The sequence below is a fragment of the Salminus brasiliensis genome, chromosome 2 (genome assembly GCF_030463535.1).
Source record: "Salminus brasiliensis chromosome 2, fSalBra1.hap2, whole genome shotgun sequence".
Classification (NCBI taxonomy): domain Eukaryota; kingdom Metazoa; phylum Chordata; class Actinopteri; order Characiformes; family Bryconidae; genus Salminus; species Salminus brasiliensis.
The window spans coordinates 59,611,531-59,633,653 of record NC_132879.1 but is presented as its reverse complement, the minus strand read 5'-3'; the positions used below and the strand labels follow the sequence as shown (position 1 = coordinate 59,633,653).

Genomic DNA, 22,123 nt, shown 5'->3' with positions numbered 1-22,123 from the left:
GAGAGAGAGAGACTGCTCGCTGCCATGGCTGGTCTTCCATATGAGGAGAACCAAGCTCTTGTCATTTTAGAATTAAGGTCCTGAGCACAGACAGCACTGCAGTGAGGGCCAGCACAGTTATTCTATTTCAGAAATCAGGTTCATTTATGTCTGTGATCATTTATTATATTGTTTCTAAAGTTCCTAAAGTAATGATTAAGCCATTGATGTGTTTACAATGTACAACAAAACCTACCAACTACAGTAGATTGTACACAAACAGCTGGCGTGGCTAGATTGTCACTATATGATGAAGGTGTACAGTCTGAGTGGCTGGTGTTCTCTTTCAGACAGTATGGTCCTGACCCGCAGTAATCTGTGCTGCGCAGCTCTTACAGACAGTACGGTCCTGACCCGCAGTAATCTGTGCTGCGCAGCTCTTACAGACAGTATGGTCCTGACCTGCAGTAATCTGTGCTGAGCAGCTCTTACAGACAGTATGGTCCTGACCCGCAGTAATCTGTGCTGCGCAGCTCTTACAGACAGTACGGTCCTGACCCGCAGTAATCTGTGCTGCGCAGCTCTTACAGACAGTACGGTCCTGACCCGCAGCTGGTTGAGTCAACATCTGCAGCCGTGTCCTTTCTGTAGAGCCAGGATGAAGAGTTATTAAAGTTTGAACCATCAGAAGGTACTTTCTCTCTTCACTGTGAACATTTCAGACTGTGTCGGGTTGGGGATGTTAGGGTGTGTTGCTTGTTTGGAGACTTGTTGAAACCACGTTTCGCCTGCTTTCGTTTTCTTCTTCATCAAACTCTCTCCAGATGTCGAGCTCGGGTGTGTCTCTGGCTCTCTGTCTCTCCGCACTCTAGAACTGCTTTCAGATGGGTGGGTCCACAAGTCTTGGTAAACACAAGGGTCTACGTGAGAGGACCATGCTGGACAAACAGCCTGGTTAAACTGGTTAACCAGTTTAGCTCGACTAGTATTAGTGCATGTTTTCAGGTTGAAGGTTTAGCTGATGTACAGACATGATAAACCTGACCAAACTAGACAACCAGCATGACCAGATTCACCAGGCTGGACAACCAGCATGACCAGAATCACCAGGCTGGACAACCAGCATGACCAGATTCACCAGGCTGGACAACCAGCATGACCAGAATCACCAGGCTGGACAACCAGCATGACCAGATTCACCAGGCTGGACAACCAGCATGACCAGAATCACCAGGCTGGACAACCAGCATGACCAGAATCACCAGGCTGGACAACCAGCATGACCAGAATCACCAGGCTGGACAACCAGCATGACCAGAATCACCAAACTAGACAACCAGCATGACCAGAATCACCAGGCTGGACAACCAGCATGACCAGAATCACCAGGCTGGACAACCAGCATGACCAGAATCACCAGGCTGGACAACCAGCATGACCAGAATCACCAGGCTGGACAACCAGCATGACCAGATTCAAACGCATCATACACTTTGCTGGTCAAGTGCTGGTTGACCAGCTATCTTACCAGTGTGGGCTATGTTTTTAGTTTGGGTGTTGATGTATTTCCTGGGCTGTGCTGGGTGGCAGTTTGTATATGTAGAAAGCTAGCTGTGGTCTTAGCTGCGTTTTCAGCTGTGTCTTAACTGTGTCTTAACTGTGTCTTAGGGCTAACTGTAGCTTTCTTGTCTCTCTCCAGCTCGATGCGTGGGCAGGGATGTTTGGACATATCTCCACAACATCAGTTGTAGGAAAAGTACAGGAACATCAGGTAAGGGGCAAGTGTCACTTATTATTGTGGCCAGGTTAGGCAGGTTTCTGTTCTTATTGCCGAGGGCTGTGTAGCTATAGTTTAGTCTACTTCAGCTACTTTAAGCTGCACCCATTGCTGACACAGATGTGCAAATGCACACACAGCTTGTCTAGTCCCTGTAGAGAAGAACTGCCAATAGAATAGGACTCTCTGGAGCAGATCAACATCATGACCCTATTGACGCCATGCTGCCTAATGCCAGGCGTGGGCTAGAGGGGTATAAAGCCCCCCAGCATTGAGGAGCTGTGGAGCAGTGGAGGAACTGTGTTCTCTGGAGTGATGGTGGAGGAGCTCCATCCAGTACTTTTGGGATAAGTTGGGGATGATTAGGAGGGGTGGTGGTCATCCAACTCCCTGACCTCACTAATGCTCTTGTTGCTGAATTTAATCAAATCTCTGGACAGTGTGCTAGAGCTATAAGTAGAGGTGAGTGTGTTGACTGCGTGATCTGTTATAGATCTACCCGCTAGAATGGCTTCACCTGAACAGTCAGCTCTCCTTCACTCCTGGGTGGAGCCAGACAAGCTGTGAATGGACCCCGAAGTAAGTGCTACACTACCTGCTAATGAGGTTTTCCCCTGTGTTTTGTTGGTCTTCTGTACTGTTGGAGGAGGAGGCAATCACAGTTTAGATTTGGGTTAGCTGAGTTGGCTGTAAGTAAAAAAAAACTGCATTTTTTTACAAGCTGGACACAGGGTCAACCACTGGTTTTGCTGCCTCTGCCACCCAGTCTTGATCTAGTATGCAGGCAAAGGCCAGCCAGGTAAGTGTACTCGCTTACTCCCATCCCATAAGACATGCTATTAGTCATAGTTATAGTTTTTTGTGTTGTCTGCTACTCTGGGGGATTGATTACCCTTTCCCTAAAGAGAAGTCATTTCTACAGTGAGTTTGTGACTCTGAAGTCGTTTCCAACATTGATGTGTTTCAGTCTGATTCAGAGGGTGAGACCCAGCTCTACTGATCCCAGTCATGTGTCCTTGAAGAGTGATCAGTCAATGGATCCTCCAGATGAATTCAGAGATGGGAACAGTTCTGCTGATCTGAGGTATAGGAGGCATGTCTCAGCAGAGGATAGGCTGCACACCCGTCAAACAATAGAGAACATACCTCAGATCCCGCCGTAACTTGTTTTGCACCATCTTGTAAAAGATTGAACATTCTCTACTCCTTAATGATCTGAACAGTTCAGCTTTGTTGAGACTAAGGCTTGGCTGATGACTCCCACTGTTTTGTTCTTGGTTCTCTTATAACCATTTTCTAGACTTTCATTGAATCCCTTCTTGTCCTCATGTTGACAAACAGCTTTAATAATATTTAATAGATTTACTCAGAAACATGTATATTAATGTTTTGTGAAATTTTCAATCAAAGAGAGGATCGTCAAATAACTGGGTTCCACATGTTCAGTATAAAAGGTCCCTTTATTTCACAATCAACACACACAAACCGAAAGCAAACTTGGCAGAATACTTTCAGCTTCACAATGAGACTTGCTGTTACTCAGCCCTCACTGGAATGGCAGAGCCCTTCGATCCTGGTAAGAGACAGCTGTCCCAATAAACCTCCGAGCTGGACTTGCAGTTCCACTCAGCCAACTCTCACCAGAAAAGGGTTAAACCCGTCCCTTATCTTTTAACAAAATGAGGAACTATGCGAGGGCGAGAGCCAACTGCTCCCGCCAGGCACAGCCTTCCACTATTAATCATACATTCCAGTGGTTTCGCAACTGCATCCTCATGAAAAACAAGTTCTATAATTGATTATATAAACGTGAGTTTGCAGTATAACATAACCTGTAACTTAAAACAATTATAATAGACCTGTTTTAACATATTGCCAATACATTATGACCAGCAAGCATACCTTAAATATAAGGTGAACATGGACATATTATATCCTTATATTCGGATCTGAAGACCATATTAGCATGGTTCCGCAGTGCACCTGCACCACTTCATAATGCCTTTCATAGTACAAACACCCTTGCAGCCTATCCAAAGGAGTAGGCCTCTTCCTAGTGGTTACATCCCATAACAGAACAGTGAGTTGTTCATACGATACAGTGTGTACTAATTGGATGGAGTGCACCCTAGGCCGGCGCCTAGGCATCAGCGGGGCAGAATTCATTCTTATTACAACTAGTACATACAAGCCACTGTACCTTTCCACACACAGGTTCTACAAACCTGTTCAATTATTGCAGTTCACACCACTGAAAACAGAAATGCATGTACTAAGTATCCCAGACAGCATGCTCCTGTGGGGCTTACATGGGTGAAACGTGGGCTAGGTGGGTTCCAGTTGGGCATGGGTTTTGAGTGGGTTTGTACATGTGTTATTGGGACCCGGTTGGACTTTCCAAATGGACCCCATTGTTGAGGCCCATGTTTATACCCTCCTGTCCCCATCACTGACCCTTAGGGGAATCTATATCTGGGGCCTACATGGAACCCGTGGACAAAACATTCTTGGGTTCCCAGTTGGGCTCCCCATACAGGCCCCACATGGACATGTTAGCTGGGATATACAGATGATTTGAACAGCATGGCTGAACATCACTACCCTCTTACAGATATGCTGCTGGCAATGCTATATAATGCAAGATCCTTTATATCAATTGAAATTTCATTTACCCTTTCCCTAAAGAGAGGTCGTTTCTACAGTGAGTTCATGACTCTGACATCATTTCCAACATTGATGTGTTTCAGTCTGATTCAGAGGGTGAGACCCAGCTCTACTGATCCCAGTCATGTGTCCTTGAAGAGTGATCAGTCAATGGATCCTCCAGATGAATTCAGAGATGGGAACAGTTCTGCTGATCTGAGGTAAAGGAGACCGTAAGAATGATGTAGGGGAATGTTCCTCACATGCTCTTACCAGGTGAGTGAGGCGTGTCTCAGCAGAGGATAGGCTGAACTGTACAGTGCAATGGCTCTTCAGTACACTGCTTATTAAGAGGACTAAGCTCTCACTCGGGAAAGCGAGCAGCTTGTGAACAGATTTTAGAATGAATGTGTTGTAAGTAAGCAAGCAGAGCTCTTGATTTGATGGAAATGTAACTTATTACATATTAGCATCATGTGCATGCTGGCATGAGTTTAACATCCACAGTTCAGACTAGGAAAAAGTAAGTGAACCTTAGTGTTACTGATTCCTCCAGGTGGACAAAGTTGTTTCAGTTAAGGAGATGAGATTGGAAGTGTGGGCTTTACAGATGATGTGTCCAACGGCACACTAAGTCTGGTTACAAATCTGACAAGCCTGCCGTCCCTAGATGGCTTGGTTAGTTCAAACTATACTTCAATGAAAGCAACTTTCAGAAGTCCTCAGAAGACATGCTCCAGCTGGTGTCTGTAGAAAAACCTACAGCGCCGCTAAAGACCTGAATGTACATCAATCCTGTGTCTACAAATGGAGAAAATACAGGTTTGCTGCTCTTGGCTCTAGGAGTGGACATCCTGTTAAAATCATTCTAAGAGCACAACATCCAATCCTGACTGAAGTGAGAAGATTAACAACAAAGACCTGCAGAAGACTCTTCAGACTGAAAAACCCTGAATCAGTATAGTACTCGCGGAAGGACACCAAAATGTCTAAAATATACCTTTAGTTCATTCTCACGTACCCAAGAACATCTGGATGTTCCTCAATAGTTCTGACAAAAGAATTATCAACAATATCCCACTGAAGCAAGATAAATAAATAAAATATTACAATTAAATAAATTTATTAATTAAATAAAGATTTAGAATGAATAATTGTAATAAATTAAAGTAGTACAAAAGATAATATAAATACAGTTTATTATGAAAATGTTCTATGGACATATGAGGGAAAAGTGGAACTATTTGCAATGCATTGTGGAAGGAGCATGCTTGTTTGGAGCTGCTTTGCTGCCTCAGGGTCTGGACACCTTCCAATCATTGAAGGAACAATGAATTCAAAGGTGTATCAAAACATCTTACAGGAACATGCAAGAGCAGCAATCCATGACCTTGAGCTAAAGGGATGTTGGATGACTCAACAAGATGATGAGGGCTGTGAACCCAGGCCATCCCAAAAAATACTGATGAACTGAAACACACCTGCAGGGAGGAATGGTGCAGAATTCCTCCTCAACACTTTGCAGATTATATCTGCATCTACAGCCAGTGTTTGGTGGAGGTGATGCTGCTAAAGAAATATTTAGGTCATTGAATTCAGTGATTCACTTACTTTTTCTAGCCTGCACTGTGAATGTTTACTCGATGTGCTGAATAAGAGACGTGAACAGTAGAGCTGTGTGTGTAATTAGGTTAATTATATTGTGACTGTAGACAAAATGTTCTGCTCACATTTTATTAGCAATCAGTGCAGAACTACAGCTAATTCCAAAGGGTTCACTTACTTATTCTTGCAGCAGTATACATGCAGGTTCTCATTGCTGTCCACACACAGGTTCTACAAACCTGTTCGTTAATTGCAGTTCACACTACAGAAAATAGAAATACATGTAAGTATGTAGTATAGTATATATATCTATACTATATATATATTTTAAAGAGGTTTAATTACTACTACTGATTGATTACTGCTACTCTGGGGGATTGATTACCCTTTCCCTAAAGAGAAGTCGTTTCTACAGTGAGTTTGTGACTCTGAAGTCGTTTCCAACATTGATGTGTTTCAGTCTGATTCAGAGGGTGAGACCCAGCTCTACTGATCCCAGTCATGTGTCCTTGAAGAGTGATCAGTCAATGGATCCTCCAGATGAATTCAGAGATGGGGACAGTTCTGCTGATCTGAGGTAAAGGAGACAATAAGAATGATGTAGGGGAATGTTCCTTACATGCTCTTACCAGCTGAGTGAGGCGTGTCTCAGCAGAGGATAGGCTGAACTGTACAGTGCAATGGCTCTTCAGTACAATGTTCTACTGTATAGTTAAGTTATTCACCTTGTACAGTTTTCAGTTGGTTGCTGTGGTTTAATGGTTATAATGCAATACATATTGCCCTCCATTATGTTTTGGACAATGGCATATTTTCTTTGTTTGACTCTGAACTATACAACGCTTCTGGGTTGGTGGCATGACATAGCCAACACAGTGACCACTCCATGTGCAACAAAATGCTGTTGCAACCCAATCTGAACACACAGTCCCCAGTACTTATGTTTACCACTGCTAGGTCCCTCTACAGTTTTGACATCAGCCAAAAACAGCTCACAGATGGACTGCTGGAAAATCTAAGCATACTAGGTGTTCTATGTGGCACAGGCCTCAAATCCATGGCAAAAGTGATGCTGTGTCAAGTGAGTGCCAACTATGTCATCCACTTTGCTGTCCAACGTTTTTCAACGTAATTCTGTTGAAGCATGGTTGAAAAGCAATGTCTGACTTTCATTGGTTAATTTTCATTTGTAAATAATCAAAGTCAGCTCTTAATAAGGTGTTTTGGGTAAACACAATAAAAACATTTTCAGAAAAAATATTTGTGCTGGTATGGATGTTGTAAAACTAATTTAAACACATTTATAACAGTTAAAAAGTAATAACAGTACAGAGTACAGAGACAAATAGCAATATATGCATATATCCCAAACATGATGGAGGGCACTGTACCTGCTGATTGTGCTGTTCAGGTTGTCTACAATGTTCTACTCATTATCTTCTGTTTGAAAGCAGAATTCTGAAGGACAGATTCAGGGGAGATATGGAGTTAATATTCAAGGTATGAAAAGCATTGGAATGTTAAATATAATGCATAAATAATTTCCTGAGAAACCCCATATTATAATGTACTTCTTATCACTTCTATAGTTATTTACATAACTATAAACTTTAGTTATTTATATATAGAATATAATATTTTCTATTCTAATTAAAACAGTCTTATTTCAGTGCCTAATCTCAAATGCCTTTATTTCTGTTACTATACCATTTTAAAAGGAGCTGGAGCACAAAGTCATCTCTCTAGTGAAGAATCAGTTGAAGAGCTTTGCAGAGCTGCTGAGTCAGGATTTCCCCACATGCCCTAAGAAAGAGATGGAGAATGAGGAGGATCAGAGCATTGTCAGAGAGGGGACGCTGAAGATCACCCTGAATGTCCTGAGGAACATGGATCGAAAAGACCTCGCCAAGAGACTTACAGAATACTTTGTGGACAAAAGTATTGGGACACCTGCTTATTTATAGTTTTTTTTTTCTGAAATTAAGGGTATTAATAAGAGCTGATCCTGCTTCTGTTAGAGTAACTGTCTCTACTGTCCAGAGAAGAAGACTTTCTACTAGATTCTGAAGGAACATTGCTGTGAGGATTTGATTGATTGCATTCAGTGATAAAAGCTTTAGTGAGGTCAGAATGTTGGATGATTGCCAGCCCACCTCAACATCCCTAACTTCTCCGTTAAAGTACTAGATGGAGCTCCACCATCATTTCAGAGAACAGAGAACACAGCTCCTCCACTGCTCCACAGCTCCTCAATGCTGGGGGGTTTTATACCCCTCTAGCCCACGCCTGGCATTAGGCAGCATGGAGCCAATAGGGTCATGATGTTGATCTGCTCCAGAGAGTCCTATTCTATTTGCAGTACTTCTTCTCTACAGGGACTAGACAAGCTGTGTGTGTGCATTTGCACATCTGTGTCAGCAATGAGTGCAGCTTAAAGTGGTTGGTGTGGTGCAACAGACAACACCACTACCTGCCGGTGAACTATTATGCCATGTGGGAGACTGGGGTTTGATTTTTGGCCTGGGTGACTTTGCTGCGCTACACCAGTAAGAGTCTTTGGGCAAGACTCCTAACACTACATTGGTCCAGCTCTATAATACGAGAGACCTTGTAACCGCTCTGGATAAGAGCATCAGCTAAATGTAAGGTAAATGTAAAGTAGCTGAATGTGTTAATTAGAATAGGTGTCCACAAACGTCTGGATATATGTGTGGATCTGGGATACCTGCTGATGAATTATTATAACAATTTATTATTTATTATTATTCTTTTTTAACAATTTATTTCTATTGCACCATAAGGTAAGATCCTTTATTAATCCCACAGTTATTAAATTCACAATAAGTATTAGTTTCATTCTGTGAATATTCTTTTGTAGGGCATCATAATGAGCTGTTTTATTTGAGCTTATGCTAAAGCTAAGTGTAAACATTTTACATGTACTATTACTGTTTTCTGTTTTAATTAGAACTGGCTCCTTCCTGTCACCAGAAGCTCAAATCCAGACTGAAGGAAAAGTTCCAGAAGATTAATGAAGGAATCTCAAATCCTGGAACCTCAATCCTTCTGAATGAGATCTACACAGAGCTGTACATCACAGAGGGAGGGAGTGGAGAGGTCAATAATGAACATGAGGTCAGACAGATTGAAGCAGCATCCAGGAGACCAGCAACACAGGAGACACCCATCAAATGCAATGACCTCTTTAAAGACCAGTCCATCAGAAGTGTGATGACTAAAGGAGTTGCTGGAATTGGAAAAACAGTCTCTGTGCAGAAGTTCATTCTGGACTGGGCTGAAGGAAAAGCCAATCAGGATGTCCTCTTCATATTCCCACTTCCTTTCAGAGAGCTGAATTTGATGAAGACTAAAAAACTCAGTCTTCTCGCTCTTCTTCATCAATTTTTCAAAGACACAAAATATTTAAAACCAGGAGACTATCATCACTACAGAGTCATGTTCATCTTTGATGGTCTGGATGAATGTCGACTCCCTCTAGATTTCCAGAACAATGAGAGCATATTTGATGTAACACAGTCAGCCTCAGTGGATGTGCTGCTGACCAACCTCATCAAGGGGAACCTGCTTCCCTCTGCTCTCCTATGGATAACTACTCGACCAGCAGCAGCCAATCAGATCCCTGCTGACTGTATTCACCAGGTAACAGAGGTACGAGGGTTCAGTGACTCTCAGAAAGAGGAATACTTCAGGAGAAGGATCAGTGATCAGAGCCTTGCTGAGAGAGCCATTACACACATGAAGTCCTCAAGAAGCCTCTACATCATGTGCCACATCCCAGTCTTCTGCTGGATTGCAGCCACTGTTCTAGAGAGAATGTTGGGTGAAGCAGAGAGAGGAGAGATCCCCAAGACTCTGACTCAGATGTTCACACACTTCCTGATCTTTCAGATCAAACACAGCAGCCAGAAGTACAAAAGAAACAGTGATGTTGATCTTGACCAGACTAGAAAGATTATTCTGTCTCTGGGAAAACTGGCTTTCCAACAGCTGGAAAAAGGCAACCTGATCTTCTATGAGGAAGATCTGAGAGAGTGTGGCATTGATGTGAGAGAAGTGTCAGTGTACTCAGGAGTGTGCACCCAGGTCTTCAGACAGGAGTCTGGGCTGCAGCTGGGGAAGGTTTTCAGCTTTGTGCATCTGAGTGTTCAGGAGTTTCTTGCTGCTTTATATGCATTCCTGTCCTTCATCTCCAACAGCAGAAATGTGAAACTACCTGGGTTTTTTGGTATGCTGAGAAAGTCAACAATGTCTCATTTTCTGAAGAGAGCAGTGGACAAGGCCTTACAGAGCGAGAACGGACACCTGGACCTTCTCCTTCGCTTCCTTTTGGGTCTATCACTGGAGTCCAATCAGACTCTCTTACGAGGTCTTCTGACACAGACCGGAAACAGCTCTCATAGCAAAGAGAAAGTAGGCAAGTACATCAAGCGGAAGATCAGGGAGAACCCCTCTCCAGAGAAAACCATCAGTCTGTTCCATTGTCTGAATGAACTGAATGATCATTCTCTAGTGCAGGAAGTCCAAACATACCTGAACAGAGGAGGTTCCAGTGGTCTCAGTGGAGCGTACCTCACTCCTGCTCAGTGGTCAGCTGTGGCGTTTGTGATGCTGAATTCAGAAGAACAGCTGGATCTGTTTGACCTGAGTAAATATGATCAATCAGAGGAATCTCTTCTGAGGTTGATGCCAGTGGTCAAAATATCCAGAGAAGTTGTGTATGTATTTTTGATTCAGAAATGTTTTGTTTGTGGTTACCATATTCCACTCCCAGATTAATTTACATTACATGATATATCCTATATTGTATGCTTGGCAAACATCACACCAGTGATGAATGTCATTTGTTTTGATGATTTGTAAATGTAAAGCCGCTTTTTAAGTTGTTCTTAAAGTAAAGTTCTAGATGCAAAATAAATTATCCAGAAAATAATGTTAACTCATTTCAGTTCCCTTCATGTAACTGCACTGCATGTTCATTTTACAAATTTATTTACAGAGGAGCTGGCTGCAATCTCACAAAGTCTTCCTGTGAGGCTCTGTGCTCTGCTCTACAATCAGCAAACTCCTCCCTGAAAGATCTGGACCTCAGTAACAATGACCTGCAGGACTCAGGAGTGGAGCTGCTCTCTGCTGGACTGAAGAGTTCACACTGTAAACTGGAGATACTCAGGTGAGAGTTTTTATCCCTCAGTAAAAATACAAGAAGAACGAACCTAATGTAAAAATTACATATTTTACTGGTTATGGAATTATTGCACCTCTTGATGAGCAATTTTTTTGAGCACATTTTTTTGCTCAAAAAAATAAAGGGAGCACTCAAATAACACATCCTAGATCTGAATGAATGAAATATTCTCATTGAAGACTTTGTTCTGTACAAAGTTGAATGTGCTGACAACAAAATCACACAAAAATCATCAATGGAAATCAAATTTATTAACCAATGGAGGCCTGGATTTGGAGTCACACACAAAATGAAAGTGTAAAAACACACTACAGGCTGATTCAACCATGATGTAATGTCCTTAAAATAAGTCAAAATGAGGTTTAGTATTGTGTGTGGCCTCCACGTGCCTGTATGACCTCCCTACAACGGCTGGGCATGCTCCTGATGAGGATCTCCTCTCAGACCTGGACTAAAGCGTCCGGCAACTCCTGGACAGTCTGTGGTGCAACGTGACGTTGGTGGATGGAGCGAGACATGATGTCCCAGATGTGCTCAATCGGATTCAGGTCTGGGGAACGGGCGGGACAGTCCATAGCTTTAATGCCTTCATCTTGCAGGAACTGCTGGCACACTCCAGCCACATGAGGTCTAGCATTGTCCTGCATTAGGAGGAACCCAGGGCCAACTGCACCAGCATATGGTCTCACAAGGGGTCTGAGGATCTCATCTCGGTACCTAATGGTAGTCAGGCTACCTCTGGCGAGCACATGGGCTGTGCAGCCCTCCAAAGAAATGCCACCCCACACCATTACTGACCCACTGCAGACCGGTCATGCTGAAGGATGTTGCAGGCAGCAGATCGCTCTCCACGGCGTCTCCAGACTCCGTCACGTCTGTCACATGTGCTCAGTGTGAACCTGCTTTTATCTGTGAAGAGCACAGGGCGCCAGTCGCGAATTTGCCAATCCTGGTGTTCTCTGGCAAATGCCAAGCGTTCTGCACGGTGTTGGGCTGTGAGCACAACCCCCATCTGTGGACGTCGGGCCCCTCATACCATCCTCATGGAGTCGGTTTCAAACCGTTTTTGCAGACACATGCACATTTGTGGCCTGCTGGAGGTCATTTTGCAGGGCTCTGGCAGTGCTCCTCCTGTTCCTCCTTGCACAAAGATGGAGGTAGCGGTCCTGCTGCTGGGTTGTTGCGCTCCTATGGCCTCCCCCACATCTCCAGGTGTACTGGCCTGTCTCCTGGTAGCGCCTCCAGCCTCTGGACACTACGCTGACAGACACAGCAAACCTTCTTGCCACAGCTCGCATTGATGTGCCATCCTGGATGAGCTGCACTACCTGAGCCACTTGTGTGGGTTGTAGAGTCCGTCTCATGCTACTATGAGTGTGAAAGCACCACCCAACATTCAAAAATGATCGAAAGTATAGGTACTGAGAAGTGGTCTGTGGTCCCCACCTGCAGAACCACTTCTTTATTGAGTGTGTTTTGCTAATTGCCAATAATTTCCACTTGTTGTCTATTCCATTTGCACAACAGCATGTGAAATTGATTGTCAATCAGTTTCGCTTCCTAAGTGGACAGTTTGATTTCACAGAAGTTTGATTTACCTGGAGTTATATTGTGTTGTTTAAGTGTCCCCTTTATTTTTTTGAGCAGTGTGTATATATATATATATATATATATATGTATGTATATGTGTATATATATATATATATATATGTATGTATATGTGTATATATATATATATATATATATATATATATATGCGTGTGTGTGTGTGTGTGTGTATGTATGTATGTATTTATGTATGTATGTATATTATATATATATATACACACACACACACACAACGTGTTTAGACAGCACACTGCAAAACCACTTGAAAATTAATTTAATAAATTAATTAAACCTATATTGAAAAGTATTACTGCTCTAAAGAAAAATTATCCACCTCAATCTCGAACAATTATGGAATTTTACTGTAATTATTTTTACTGTAATATTACTGTAGAGTTCATGAATGCTATAGAAAAACTTGCCACTGTTGGGCCCTTTTTTTGTCATTATCTAAAATATGTGGTAAAGCTGGCCCTTTACATGACCCACAAATGTCCTTTCTGCATTAATGCACCTAAAAGATACAAGAACCTCAGCCACCTCCATAGCAAAGGATGGATGGGTCGTATACTGATAACGGCAGTATGTATATTAACCTATATTGTTTGACCTCTGCTGCTTCATCAAGTAATATACTCATATGAAGATGTATCATTTTTACTCTTAGACTTGGTAGCTGTTATCTCACCAAGTCCTCCTGTGAACATCTGGGATCTGCTCTACAATCAGCGAACTCTTCCCTGAGAGATCTGGACCTCAGTAACAATGACCTGCAGGACTCAGGAGTGGAGCTGCTCTCTGCTGGACTGATGAGTTCACACTGTAAACTGGAGACACTCAGGTGAGAGTTCTGTAGATTTATCCCTCAGTAAAAATACAAGAAGAACAAACTTAATGTAAAAATGACATATTTTACCCCCCCCCCCCCAAGTATTGTGAATAAACTATGAGCCTTCAGGATGTGAATGGTGAACCCATAGAAAGGGAGAAATAAGAACGTATTCACATTTCTGCATGGATACCACGAGGGAAAAGAAAATTATATATATACATATATACACTCACACACACACACACACACTAAGTTTTTAGACAGCACACTGCAAAACCACTTGTGATGCTGGAGTACAGAAATAAGTCTGCAATAAAAAAACTATATAAATTAAATAAACATGGTGATTTTGTCAAAATAAAATAGTTACTTAAATGGATGAATTAATTAAACCTATACTGAAAGGTATTACTGCTCTGAACAAAAATTATCCACCTCAATCTGGAACAATTATGGAATTTTATTGTAATTATTTTTACTGTAATATTACTGTAGAGTTCATGAAAGCTATAGAAATACTTAATACAATAACTGATATTGTGATCTGTACAGATTTCATCTCAATCATGAAACCATAAATAATTTGTGATTATGAACACTTGGCTGTGAGTGCTATCTCTCTTGAATGGGTTTAGGATTTGTTTAGTGTTGTTTTCAATATAAATTTAAATCCCCCCCTCACCCCCCACCCACCCCAAAAAAGTATCTGTATCTGTATGGTAGGTTTAAAATATATATAAATCAAATGTATATCAATGATCATCATTGTTACTGTCCTCAAAGGCAAATAAACACCAAGCTCCTTTTCTTTAAACCAGGGCCTGACAACATTAGCTGACTTACAAAGGAACTACATTAAGAATCGGAGAGATCTACCTAATCTACCTCAAATACTCTTAAATAGATAAGTAATGTTGCAGATGCTCCTGAATTGGTGTATTATAGGTGTGGAGTGCAGCTCGGAGCACCTGAGCAGAGCAGTGAGTATTTGATGTAACTTGGAATCACTGGAATCACAGTGAATCACAGTGATACTCCTGTGGCTAAATTGCAGGCTGTGGTCAGAATAGGAAACTCAACTTGCCCTCACATCCAGAGATTTAAGACTTGATTGGCTCAGACACTTCAGACCTGACTTGGACAACCTGGACACTCAAAACAGACTCACAGCCCAGAGAGTCAAGATTTGACTCAGACTCAAAGTGCACAACATAACAGCCATACAACAAATCAGGATACTGATTATTTCAATTATATGGCATATCCTGCACTGGGTGCTTGGCACACATCACACCAAAGAGGAGTTTTTTTTATAAATAAAAAAAATCTAAATGCAAAGATGAATTAGCCAATTGAAGACACATAAAGTAGGTGCCATTAAACACTCCAACCAATAGGAAACATCATACAAGGCAATTCTAGACCACTATGATGCGGGTTTGTCATTATCTAAAATATGTGGTAAAGCTGGCCCTTTACATGACCCACAAATGTCCTTTCTGCATTAATACACCTAAAAGATACAAGAACCTCAGCCACCTCCATAGCAAAGGATGGATGGGTCGTATACTGATAACGGCAGTATGTATATTAACCTATATTGTTTGACCTCTGCTGCTTCATCAAGTAATATACTCATATGAAGATGTATCATTTTTACTCTTAGACTTGGTAGCTGTTATCTCACCAAGTCCTCCTGTGAACATCTGGGATCTGCTCTACAATCAGCGAACTCTTCCCTGAGAGATCTGGACCTCAGTAACAATGACCTGCAGGACTCAGGAGTGGAGCTGCTCTCTGCTGGACTGATGAGTTCACACTGTAAACTGGAGACACTCAGGTGAGAGTTCTGTAGATTTATCCCTCAGTAAAAATACAAGAAGAACAAACTTAATGTAAAAATGACATATTTTACTGGTTATGGAATTATTGCACCTCTTGATATACCCCCCCCCCAAGTATTGTGAATAAACGATGAGCCTCCAGGATGTGAATGGTGAACCCATAGAAAGGGAGAAATAAGAACGTATTCACATTTCTGCATGGATACCACGAGGGAAAAAAAAGAGATGTGTGGAATTATTGCAGATGTTGCAAATTTATCATGGGCAGGGCAATATTATTGTGCTTTTATTCGGTTTCCAATCAGAGCTTTATGCATGTTTCACTTAATGTTGTGCTGTCTGTTTGTACTGCTTGTTTTTTTATCTGTGTAAATGTCGTCTTTCCCTCTTTTCGATTACTTTCTGCAGATTATCCAGCTGTATGGTTACAGAGAAAGGCTGTTCTTCTCTGGCTTTAGCTCTGAAATCAAACCCCTCCCACCTTAGAGAACTGGATCTGACCTATAATCATCCTGAAGAGTCCGGAGTGAAGCTGCTGTCTGATCTACTGAAGGATCCACACTGCAAACTTGAGAAACTACAGTGAGTACAGTTGATTCTACACACAGCTCACAGCAGAAACTGCAGTGAGTATTAGGGGCACTGTTTGGATTTGATTATTTTGATTAATTTGGAGTAGGCATGACTTCATTCATTTAAAGCAGGGGGATTCGTTCGGAACAGCCAGTAGTTGAAAGTTCTAAGTGCATTTAATAGATAGACACTGGTTAAAAGTTAATATTGATTGGATTGGTGAATGATTGTTCTTTTAATTAATTCAGCTTAGACATTGGCTACAAAATTGTTTGGATTTACTTAGAGTGAAGGTTGGTTGAAAAGTTCAGTTGCCAAATCACATACTACATGGTTATTAAAATGGCTAATAGGAGAGATGCACAGGAAAGATTTCCAAGTAAACAGAATGGTCATTTTTATGTGTTATTGTGTGTGTGATTAGGTTGGAGTTTGGAGGAAAGACCAGGATAAATCCAGGACAAAAGAAATGTAAGACACGCTCATACACTTCTTTTACTGTACATTAGTGAAGACCAACATCGATCTTTACATTATTGTGGCCAAATAATGCAACAAAAATCTACTTGACTTACCTACCTAATCCTAACCCTGTCCTTATCCCCCATAACCTACACCTAATCCTAACCCTGGCCTTATCCTCAGTTACCTACACCTAAACCTTACCCTGTCCTTATCCTCCATAACCTACACCTAAACCTAACTCTGTCCTTATCCCCCATAACCTACACCTAATCCTAACCCTGGCCTTATCCTCAGTTACCTACACCTAAACCTTACCCTGTCCTTATCCACCATAACCTACACCTAAACCTAACTCTGTCCTTATCCACCATAACCTACACCTAAACCTAACTCTGTCCTTATCCCCCATAACCTACACCTAAACCTAACTCTGTCCTTATCCCCCATAACCTACACCTAAACCTTACCCTGTCTTTATCCCCCATAACCTCACCCAAACCTTACCCTGTCCTTATCCTCAGTTACCTACACCTAAACCTTACCCTGTCCTTATCCTCAGTTACCTACACCTAAACCTAACGCTTCCTTATCCTCAATTACCTACACCTAAACCTAACGCTTCCTTATCCTCAATTACCTACACCTAAACCCAACCCTGTCCTTATCCTCAGTTACCTACACCTAAACCTAACGCTTCCTTATCCTCAATTACCTACACCTAAACCTAACCCCGTCCTTATCCTCAGTTACCTACACCTAAACCTTACCCTGTCCTTATCCTCAGTTACCTACACCTAAACCTTACCCTGTCCTTATCCTCAGTTACCTACACCTAAACCTAACGCTTCCTTATCCTCAATTATCTACACCTAAACCCAACCCTGTCCTTATCCTCAGTTACCTACACCTAAACCTAACGCTTCCTTATCCTCAATTACCTACACCTAAACCTAACCCCGTCCTTATCCTCAGTTACCTACACCTAAACCTAACCCTGTCCTTATCCTCAGTTACGTACACCTAAACCTAACCCTGTCCTTATCCTCAGTTACCTACACCTAAACCTAACGCTTCCTTATCCTCAATTACCTACACCTAAACCCAACCCTGTCCTTATCCTCAGTTACCTACACCTAAACCTAACGCTTCCTTATCCTCAATTACCTACACCTAAACCTAACCCTGTCCTTATCCTCAGTTACCTACACCTAAACCTAACTCTGTCCTTATCCTCCATAACCTACACCTAAACCTAACTCTGTCCTTATCCCCATAACCTACACCTAAACCTAACTCTGTCCTTATTCCCCATAACCTACACCTAAACCTTACCCTGTCCTTACCCTCCATAACCTACACCTAAACCTTACCCTGTCCTTATCCACCATAACCTACACCTAAACCTTACCCTGTCCTTATCCTCCATAACCTACACCTAAACCTAACTCTGTCCTTATCCACCATAACCTACACCTAAACCTAACTCTGTCCTTATCCCCCATAACCTACACCTAAACCTAACTCTGTCCTTATCCCCCATAACCTACACCTAAACCTTACCCTGTCTTTATCCCCCATAACCTACACCTAAACCTTACCCTGTCCTTATCCTCAGTTACCTACACCTAAACCTTACCCTGTCCTTATCCTCAGTTACCTACACCTAAACCTTACCCTGTCCTTATCCTCAGTTACCTACACCTAAACCTAACACTTCCTTATCCTCAGTTACCTACACCTAAACCTAACGCTTCCTTATCCTCAATTACCTACACCTAAACCCAACCCTGTCCTTATCCTCAATTACCTACACCTAAACCTAACCCTGTCCTTATCCTCAGTTACCTACACCTAAACCTTACCCTGTCCTTATCCTCAGTTACCTACACCTAAACCTTACCCTGTCCTTATCCTCAGTTACCTACACCTAAACCTAACGCTTCCTTATCCTCAATTACCTACACCTAAACCTAACGCTTCCTTATCCTCAATTACCTACACCTAAACCCAACCCTGTCCTTATCCTCAGTTACCTACACCTAAACCTAACGCTTCCTTATCCTCAGTTACCTACACCTAAACCTAACCCCGTCCTTATCCTCAGTTACCTACACCTAAACCTAACCCTGTCCTTATCCTCAGTTACCTACACCTAAACCTAACGCTTCCTTATCCTCAATTACCTACACCTAAACCTAACCCTGTCCTTATCCTCAATTACCTACACCTAAACCTAACCCTGTCCTTATCCTCAGTTACCTACACCTAAACCTTACCCTGTCCTTATCCCCCATAACCTACACCTAAACCTAACTCTGTCCTTATCCCCCATAACCTACACCTAAACCTAACTCTGTCCTTATCCCCCATAACCTAAACCTAACTCTGTCCTTATCCCCCATAACCTACACCTAAACCTAACTCTGTCCTTATCCTCAGTTACCTACACCTAAACCTAACGCTTCCTTATCCTCAATTACCTACACCTAAACCCAACCCTGTCCTTATCCTCAGTTACCTACACCTAAACCCAACTCTGTCCTTATCCTCAGTTACCTACACCTAAACCTAACCCTGTCCTTATCCTCAGTTACCTACACCTAAACCTAACCCTGTCCTTATCCTCAGTTACCTACACCTAAACCTAACTCTGTCCTTATCCTCAGTTACCTACACCTAAACCTAACTCTGTCCTTATCCCCCATAACCTACACCTAAACCTAACTTTAACCTAACTGTGTGCAGATGCTTGTGATCTGACTATGGATCCAAACACAGCCTATAGACGACTTTCTCTGTCTGAGGACAACAGAAAGGTGAAGTATGTGAAGACAGATCTGCCATATCTGGATCATCCAGACAGATTTGAACCCCACGACTGTCCTCAGGTTCTGAGTGTGGAGAGTATGACTGGACGCTGTTACTGGGAGGTGGAGTTTAGTGGAGTCGGCCCTGACATATCAGTGTCATACAGAAGCATCAGGAGGAGAGGAAGCAGTAACGAATGTGGGTTTGGGAACAATGATCAGTCCTGGAGTCTGCACTGCAACAGTAACAGTTACTCCGCCTGGCACAACAATCAGAGAACTGATATACCTGTATTCCGCTCCTCCAGCAGAGTAGGAGTGTATCTGGATTGGCCGGCCGGCACTCTGTCTTTCTATAGCATCTCACCCAGCACTGACACACTAACTCACTTACACACATTCACCACCAGCTTTACTGAGCCCCTCTACGCTGGACTTAGACTTCATGATTCGTCAGTGTGTGAGATTCTTTACACAAGACGAGAAGGCAAGAGCAACAAGCAGAAGACAAGCAGTGGAATGGAATCACCTTCAAGATCTGGATTTGGAAAAAAGGTATAAGATAAGATAAGATAAGATAAGATAAGATAAGATAATCCTTTATTAGTCCCGCAGTGGGGAAATTCACAGTGTAGCAGCAGAAAGGGATAGCAGGACACTCAGTTACAAAAAAATTGGATAAATAATTTACACTATATACACAATATAAATAAGAATTAAAAAAGCAATAAACAATATTATTTACAGTAAAAGACTCTTAATTGCACATGGGGATTTCCTAGATTCCATTCTTGTTCACTGTGTTCACTGTGTGTGTGTGTGTGTGTGTGTGTATATATATATATATATATATATATATATATATATGTATGTGTGTGTGTTTTGTATTATTCATAAAACATAATTACGTATGTATGTAAATAAAACAAATTGCCATTAACCACCATCTACGACTCTATTCAAGTTTAAAACACGGTAAAGGAGGAGTAGGAGGATGAACGGGTTCTTATAGAAGTGGGTTTTTCCCTTCATATTAAATATATATAGGTATAGGTCATTTGAGGTGTTTTTGTTTGTGTTTTTTTGTTGTTTGTTTTGGGGTGTTATTTCTAAACGTCATGGCAACAAACAAATTTTTAGAAAAACTTTACCACTGTCATGATCCGCTGGGACTGACTCAAAGAGGGTGAACACTCGCAGGAGATGGACCAAAGCGAGAGAGTTTATTAAAGAAAGAAACAGGGTCGAACAGAGACACAAAAGCAGCTAGATTTAACCAGGGATAATAATGAACAAAACAATAACAGGAGACAACTGAACTGGACAAATCAAAGAGCAAACCTGGGGCTGACTCGAGACGAGGGCTAGGCTGGCGAGCCAGGGAGAGGTCTGAGCTAGAGGAACCACTAACCCAAACCAACAGGCCGTGCCTGGGAGAAAACAGGTACATTAACACAAAACCGCGCTAGTCAGGCGCTTCAGAACTTACGAGACTCCAGAGCTGAGGGAACCGCTACCGAACCTGAACGACTCCTGAGTACCGGGGATCCTTAGAGACTGTCTTTATACCAAAGACCAAAAGCTACTAAGTCCCCTGAACGAGCCTTTCCAGAACCTTTCGATGAGTAGACTGCAGAGAGCTGAAAGTCTAAGCCGGGCGGTAGCTAACCAGGTTACTCTAAGCTATAAGGCTCTCGGCATGCCCAACGGACCCACGCTGAACCACGGTGCCTAAGATACCACACTGGACACCGTTGGAGTAAACACCAAGGTCTACAGACCTTAAGGTCGTTACGACGTTATGGTATAACAGCGTTATGGCTTTAAGGCATTAATCCTCGGCACTGGCTGCTTGCGCTAGCCCTCCTTAAATATGTCAGCCCACAAGTGAAACACATTAATGAAGCGTGGATACAAACACAAACAGAAAACCGTGAAGGCAGAAATCTGTCTCTCAATCAGCATCACATTGGCCAGATTAGTCAAGTCAAGTCAGATTTAGAAGACCCCCCGTGAGCAGCCAACGGCGACAGTGCAGGAGAACCTCCCTCAGAGCTGGAGGAAGAAACCTTGGGAGGAACCAAGACTCACAAGGGGGACCCGACCCGTCCTCCTCTGATCAGAACTATTAATAAAATTGACCAAACCAGATATAGCAGGCTTCTCAGAAAATATGTCCTTGCGAAAAACAACGCAACGTTCCCCGTTGTTGTTCTTTTTCTTTAAAATGACCAGAGACCATTTTCCCTCAAAGTCTTTTTATCGGAGTACCGGAAATCAAAGTCGCTCTGCCTTCTTTTTCCCAGCATGACGTTTTGTTTCGCATCATCCTTTTTATCACGTTTATCCCCTGGAGGTTTTACCCTCTACATTTTCTAAAGTAGCACTTTGAACTTGTCTCTGCAATAAAACAATTAACACATATGACCAGATATTTAATACATGTGCAGTGTTAGGTGCATGTATGTAGAGAGTAGAGAGATGTAGTAATGTCCAGCTGGGGATCAGAGATGGTGAGCAGCCCACCCTAATAGGGCTCAATATACACTGCTCCAAAAAATTAAGGGAACACATAAATAACACATCCTAGATCTGAATGAATGAAATATTCTCATTGAAGACTTTGTTCTGTACAAAGTTGAATGTGCTGACAACAAAATCACACAAAAATCATCAATGGAAATCAAATTTATTAACCAATGGAGGCCTGGATTTGGAGTCACACACAAAATGAAAGTGTAAAAACACACTACAGGCTGATTCAACCTTGATGTAATGTCCTTG

The 22,123-nt window shown here is 42.2% G+C and overlaps 1 protein-coding gene across 1 annotated transcript; it reads left to right on the top strand.

Annotated features, from left to right (window-relative positions):
• Positions 1 to 564: 564 nt before the first annotated feature.
• LOC140549615 (uncharacterized) lies at positions 565 to 20,285 on the top strand. Its single transcript, XM_072673365.1, has 16 exons — positions 565 to 670; positions 1,679 to 1,750; positions 2,250 to 2,335; positions 2,478 to 2,555; positions 2,724 to 2,840; positions 4,504 to 4,620; positions 6,465 to 6,581; positions 7,459 to 7,504; positions 7,723 to 7,942; positions 8,973 to 10,740; positions 11,022 to 11,195; positions 13,486 to 13,659; positions 15,317 to 15,490; positions 15,903 to 16,076; positions 16,492 to 16,538; positions 19,278 to 20,285. The coding sequence occupies exons 2-16, from the start codon at positions 1,697 to 1,699 to the stop codon at positions 19,898 to 19,900; spliced, it is 3,969 nt and encodes a 1,322-aa protein (XP_072529466.1). The 5' UTR covers positions 565 to 670; positions 1,679 to 1,696; the 3' UTR covers positions 19,901 to 20,285.
• The last annotated feature ends 1,838 nt before the right edge of the window (positions 20,286 to 22,123 follow it).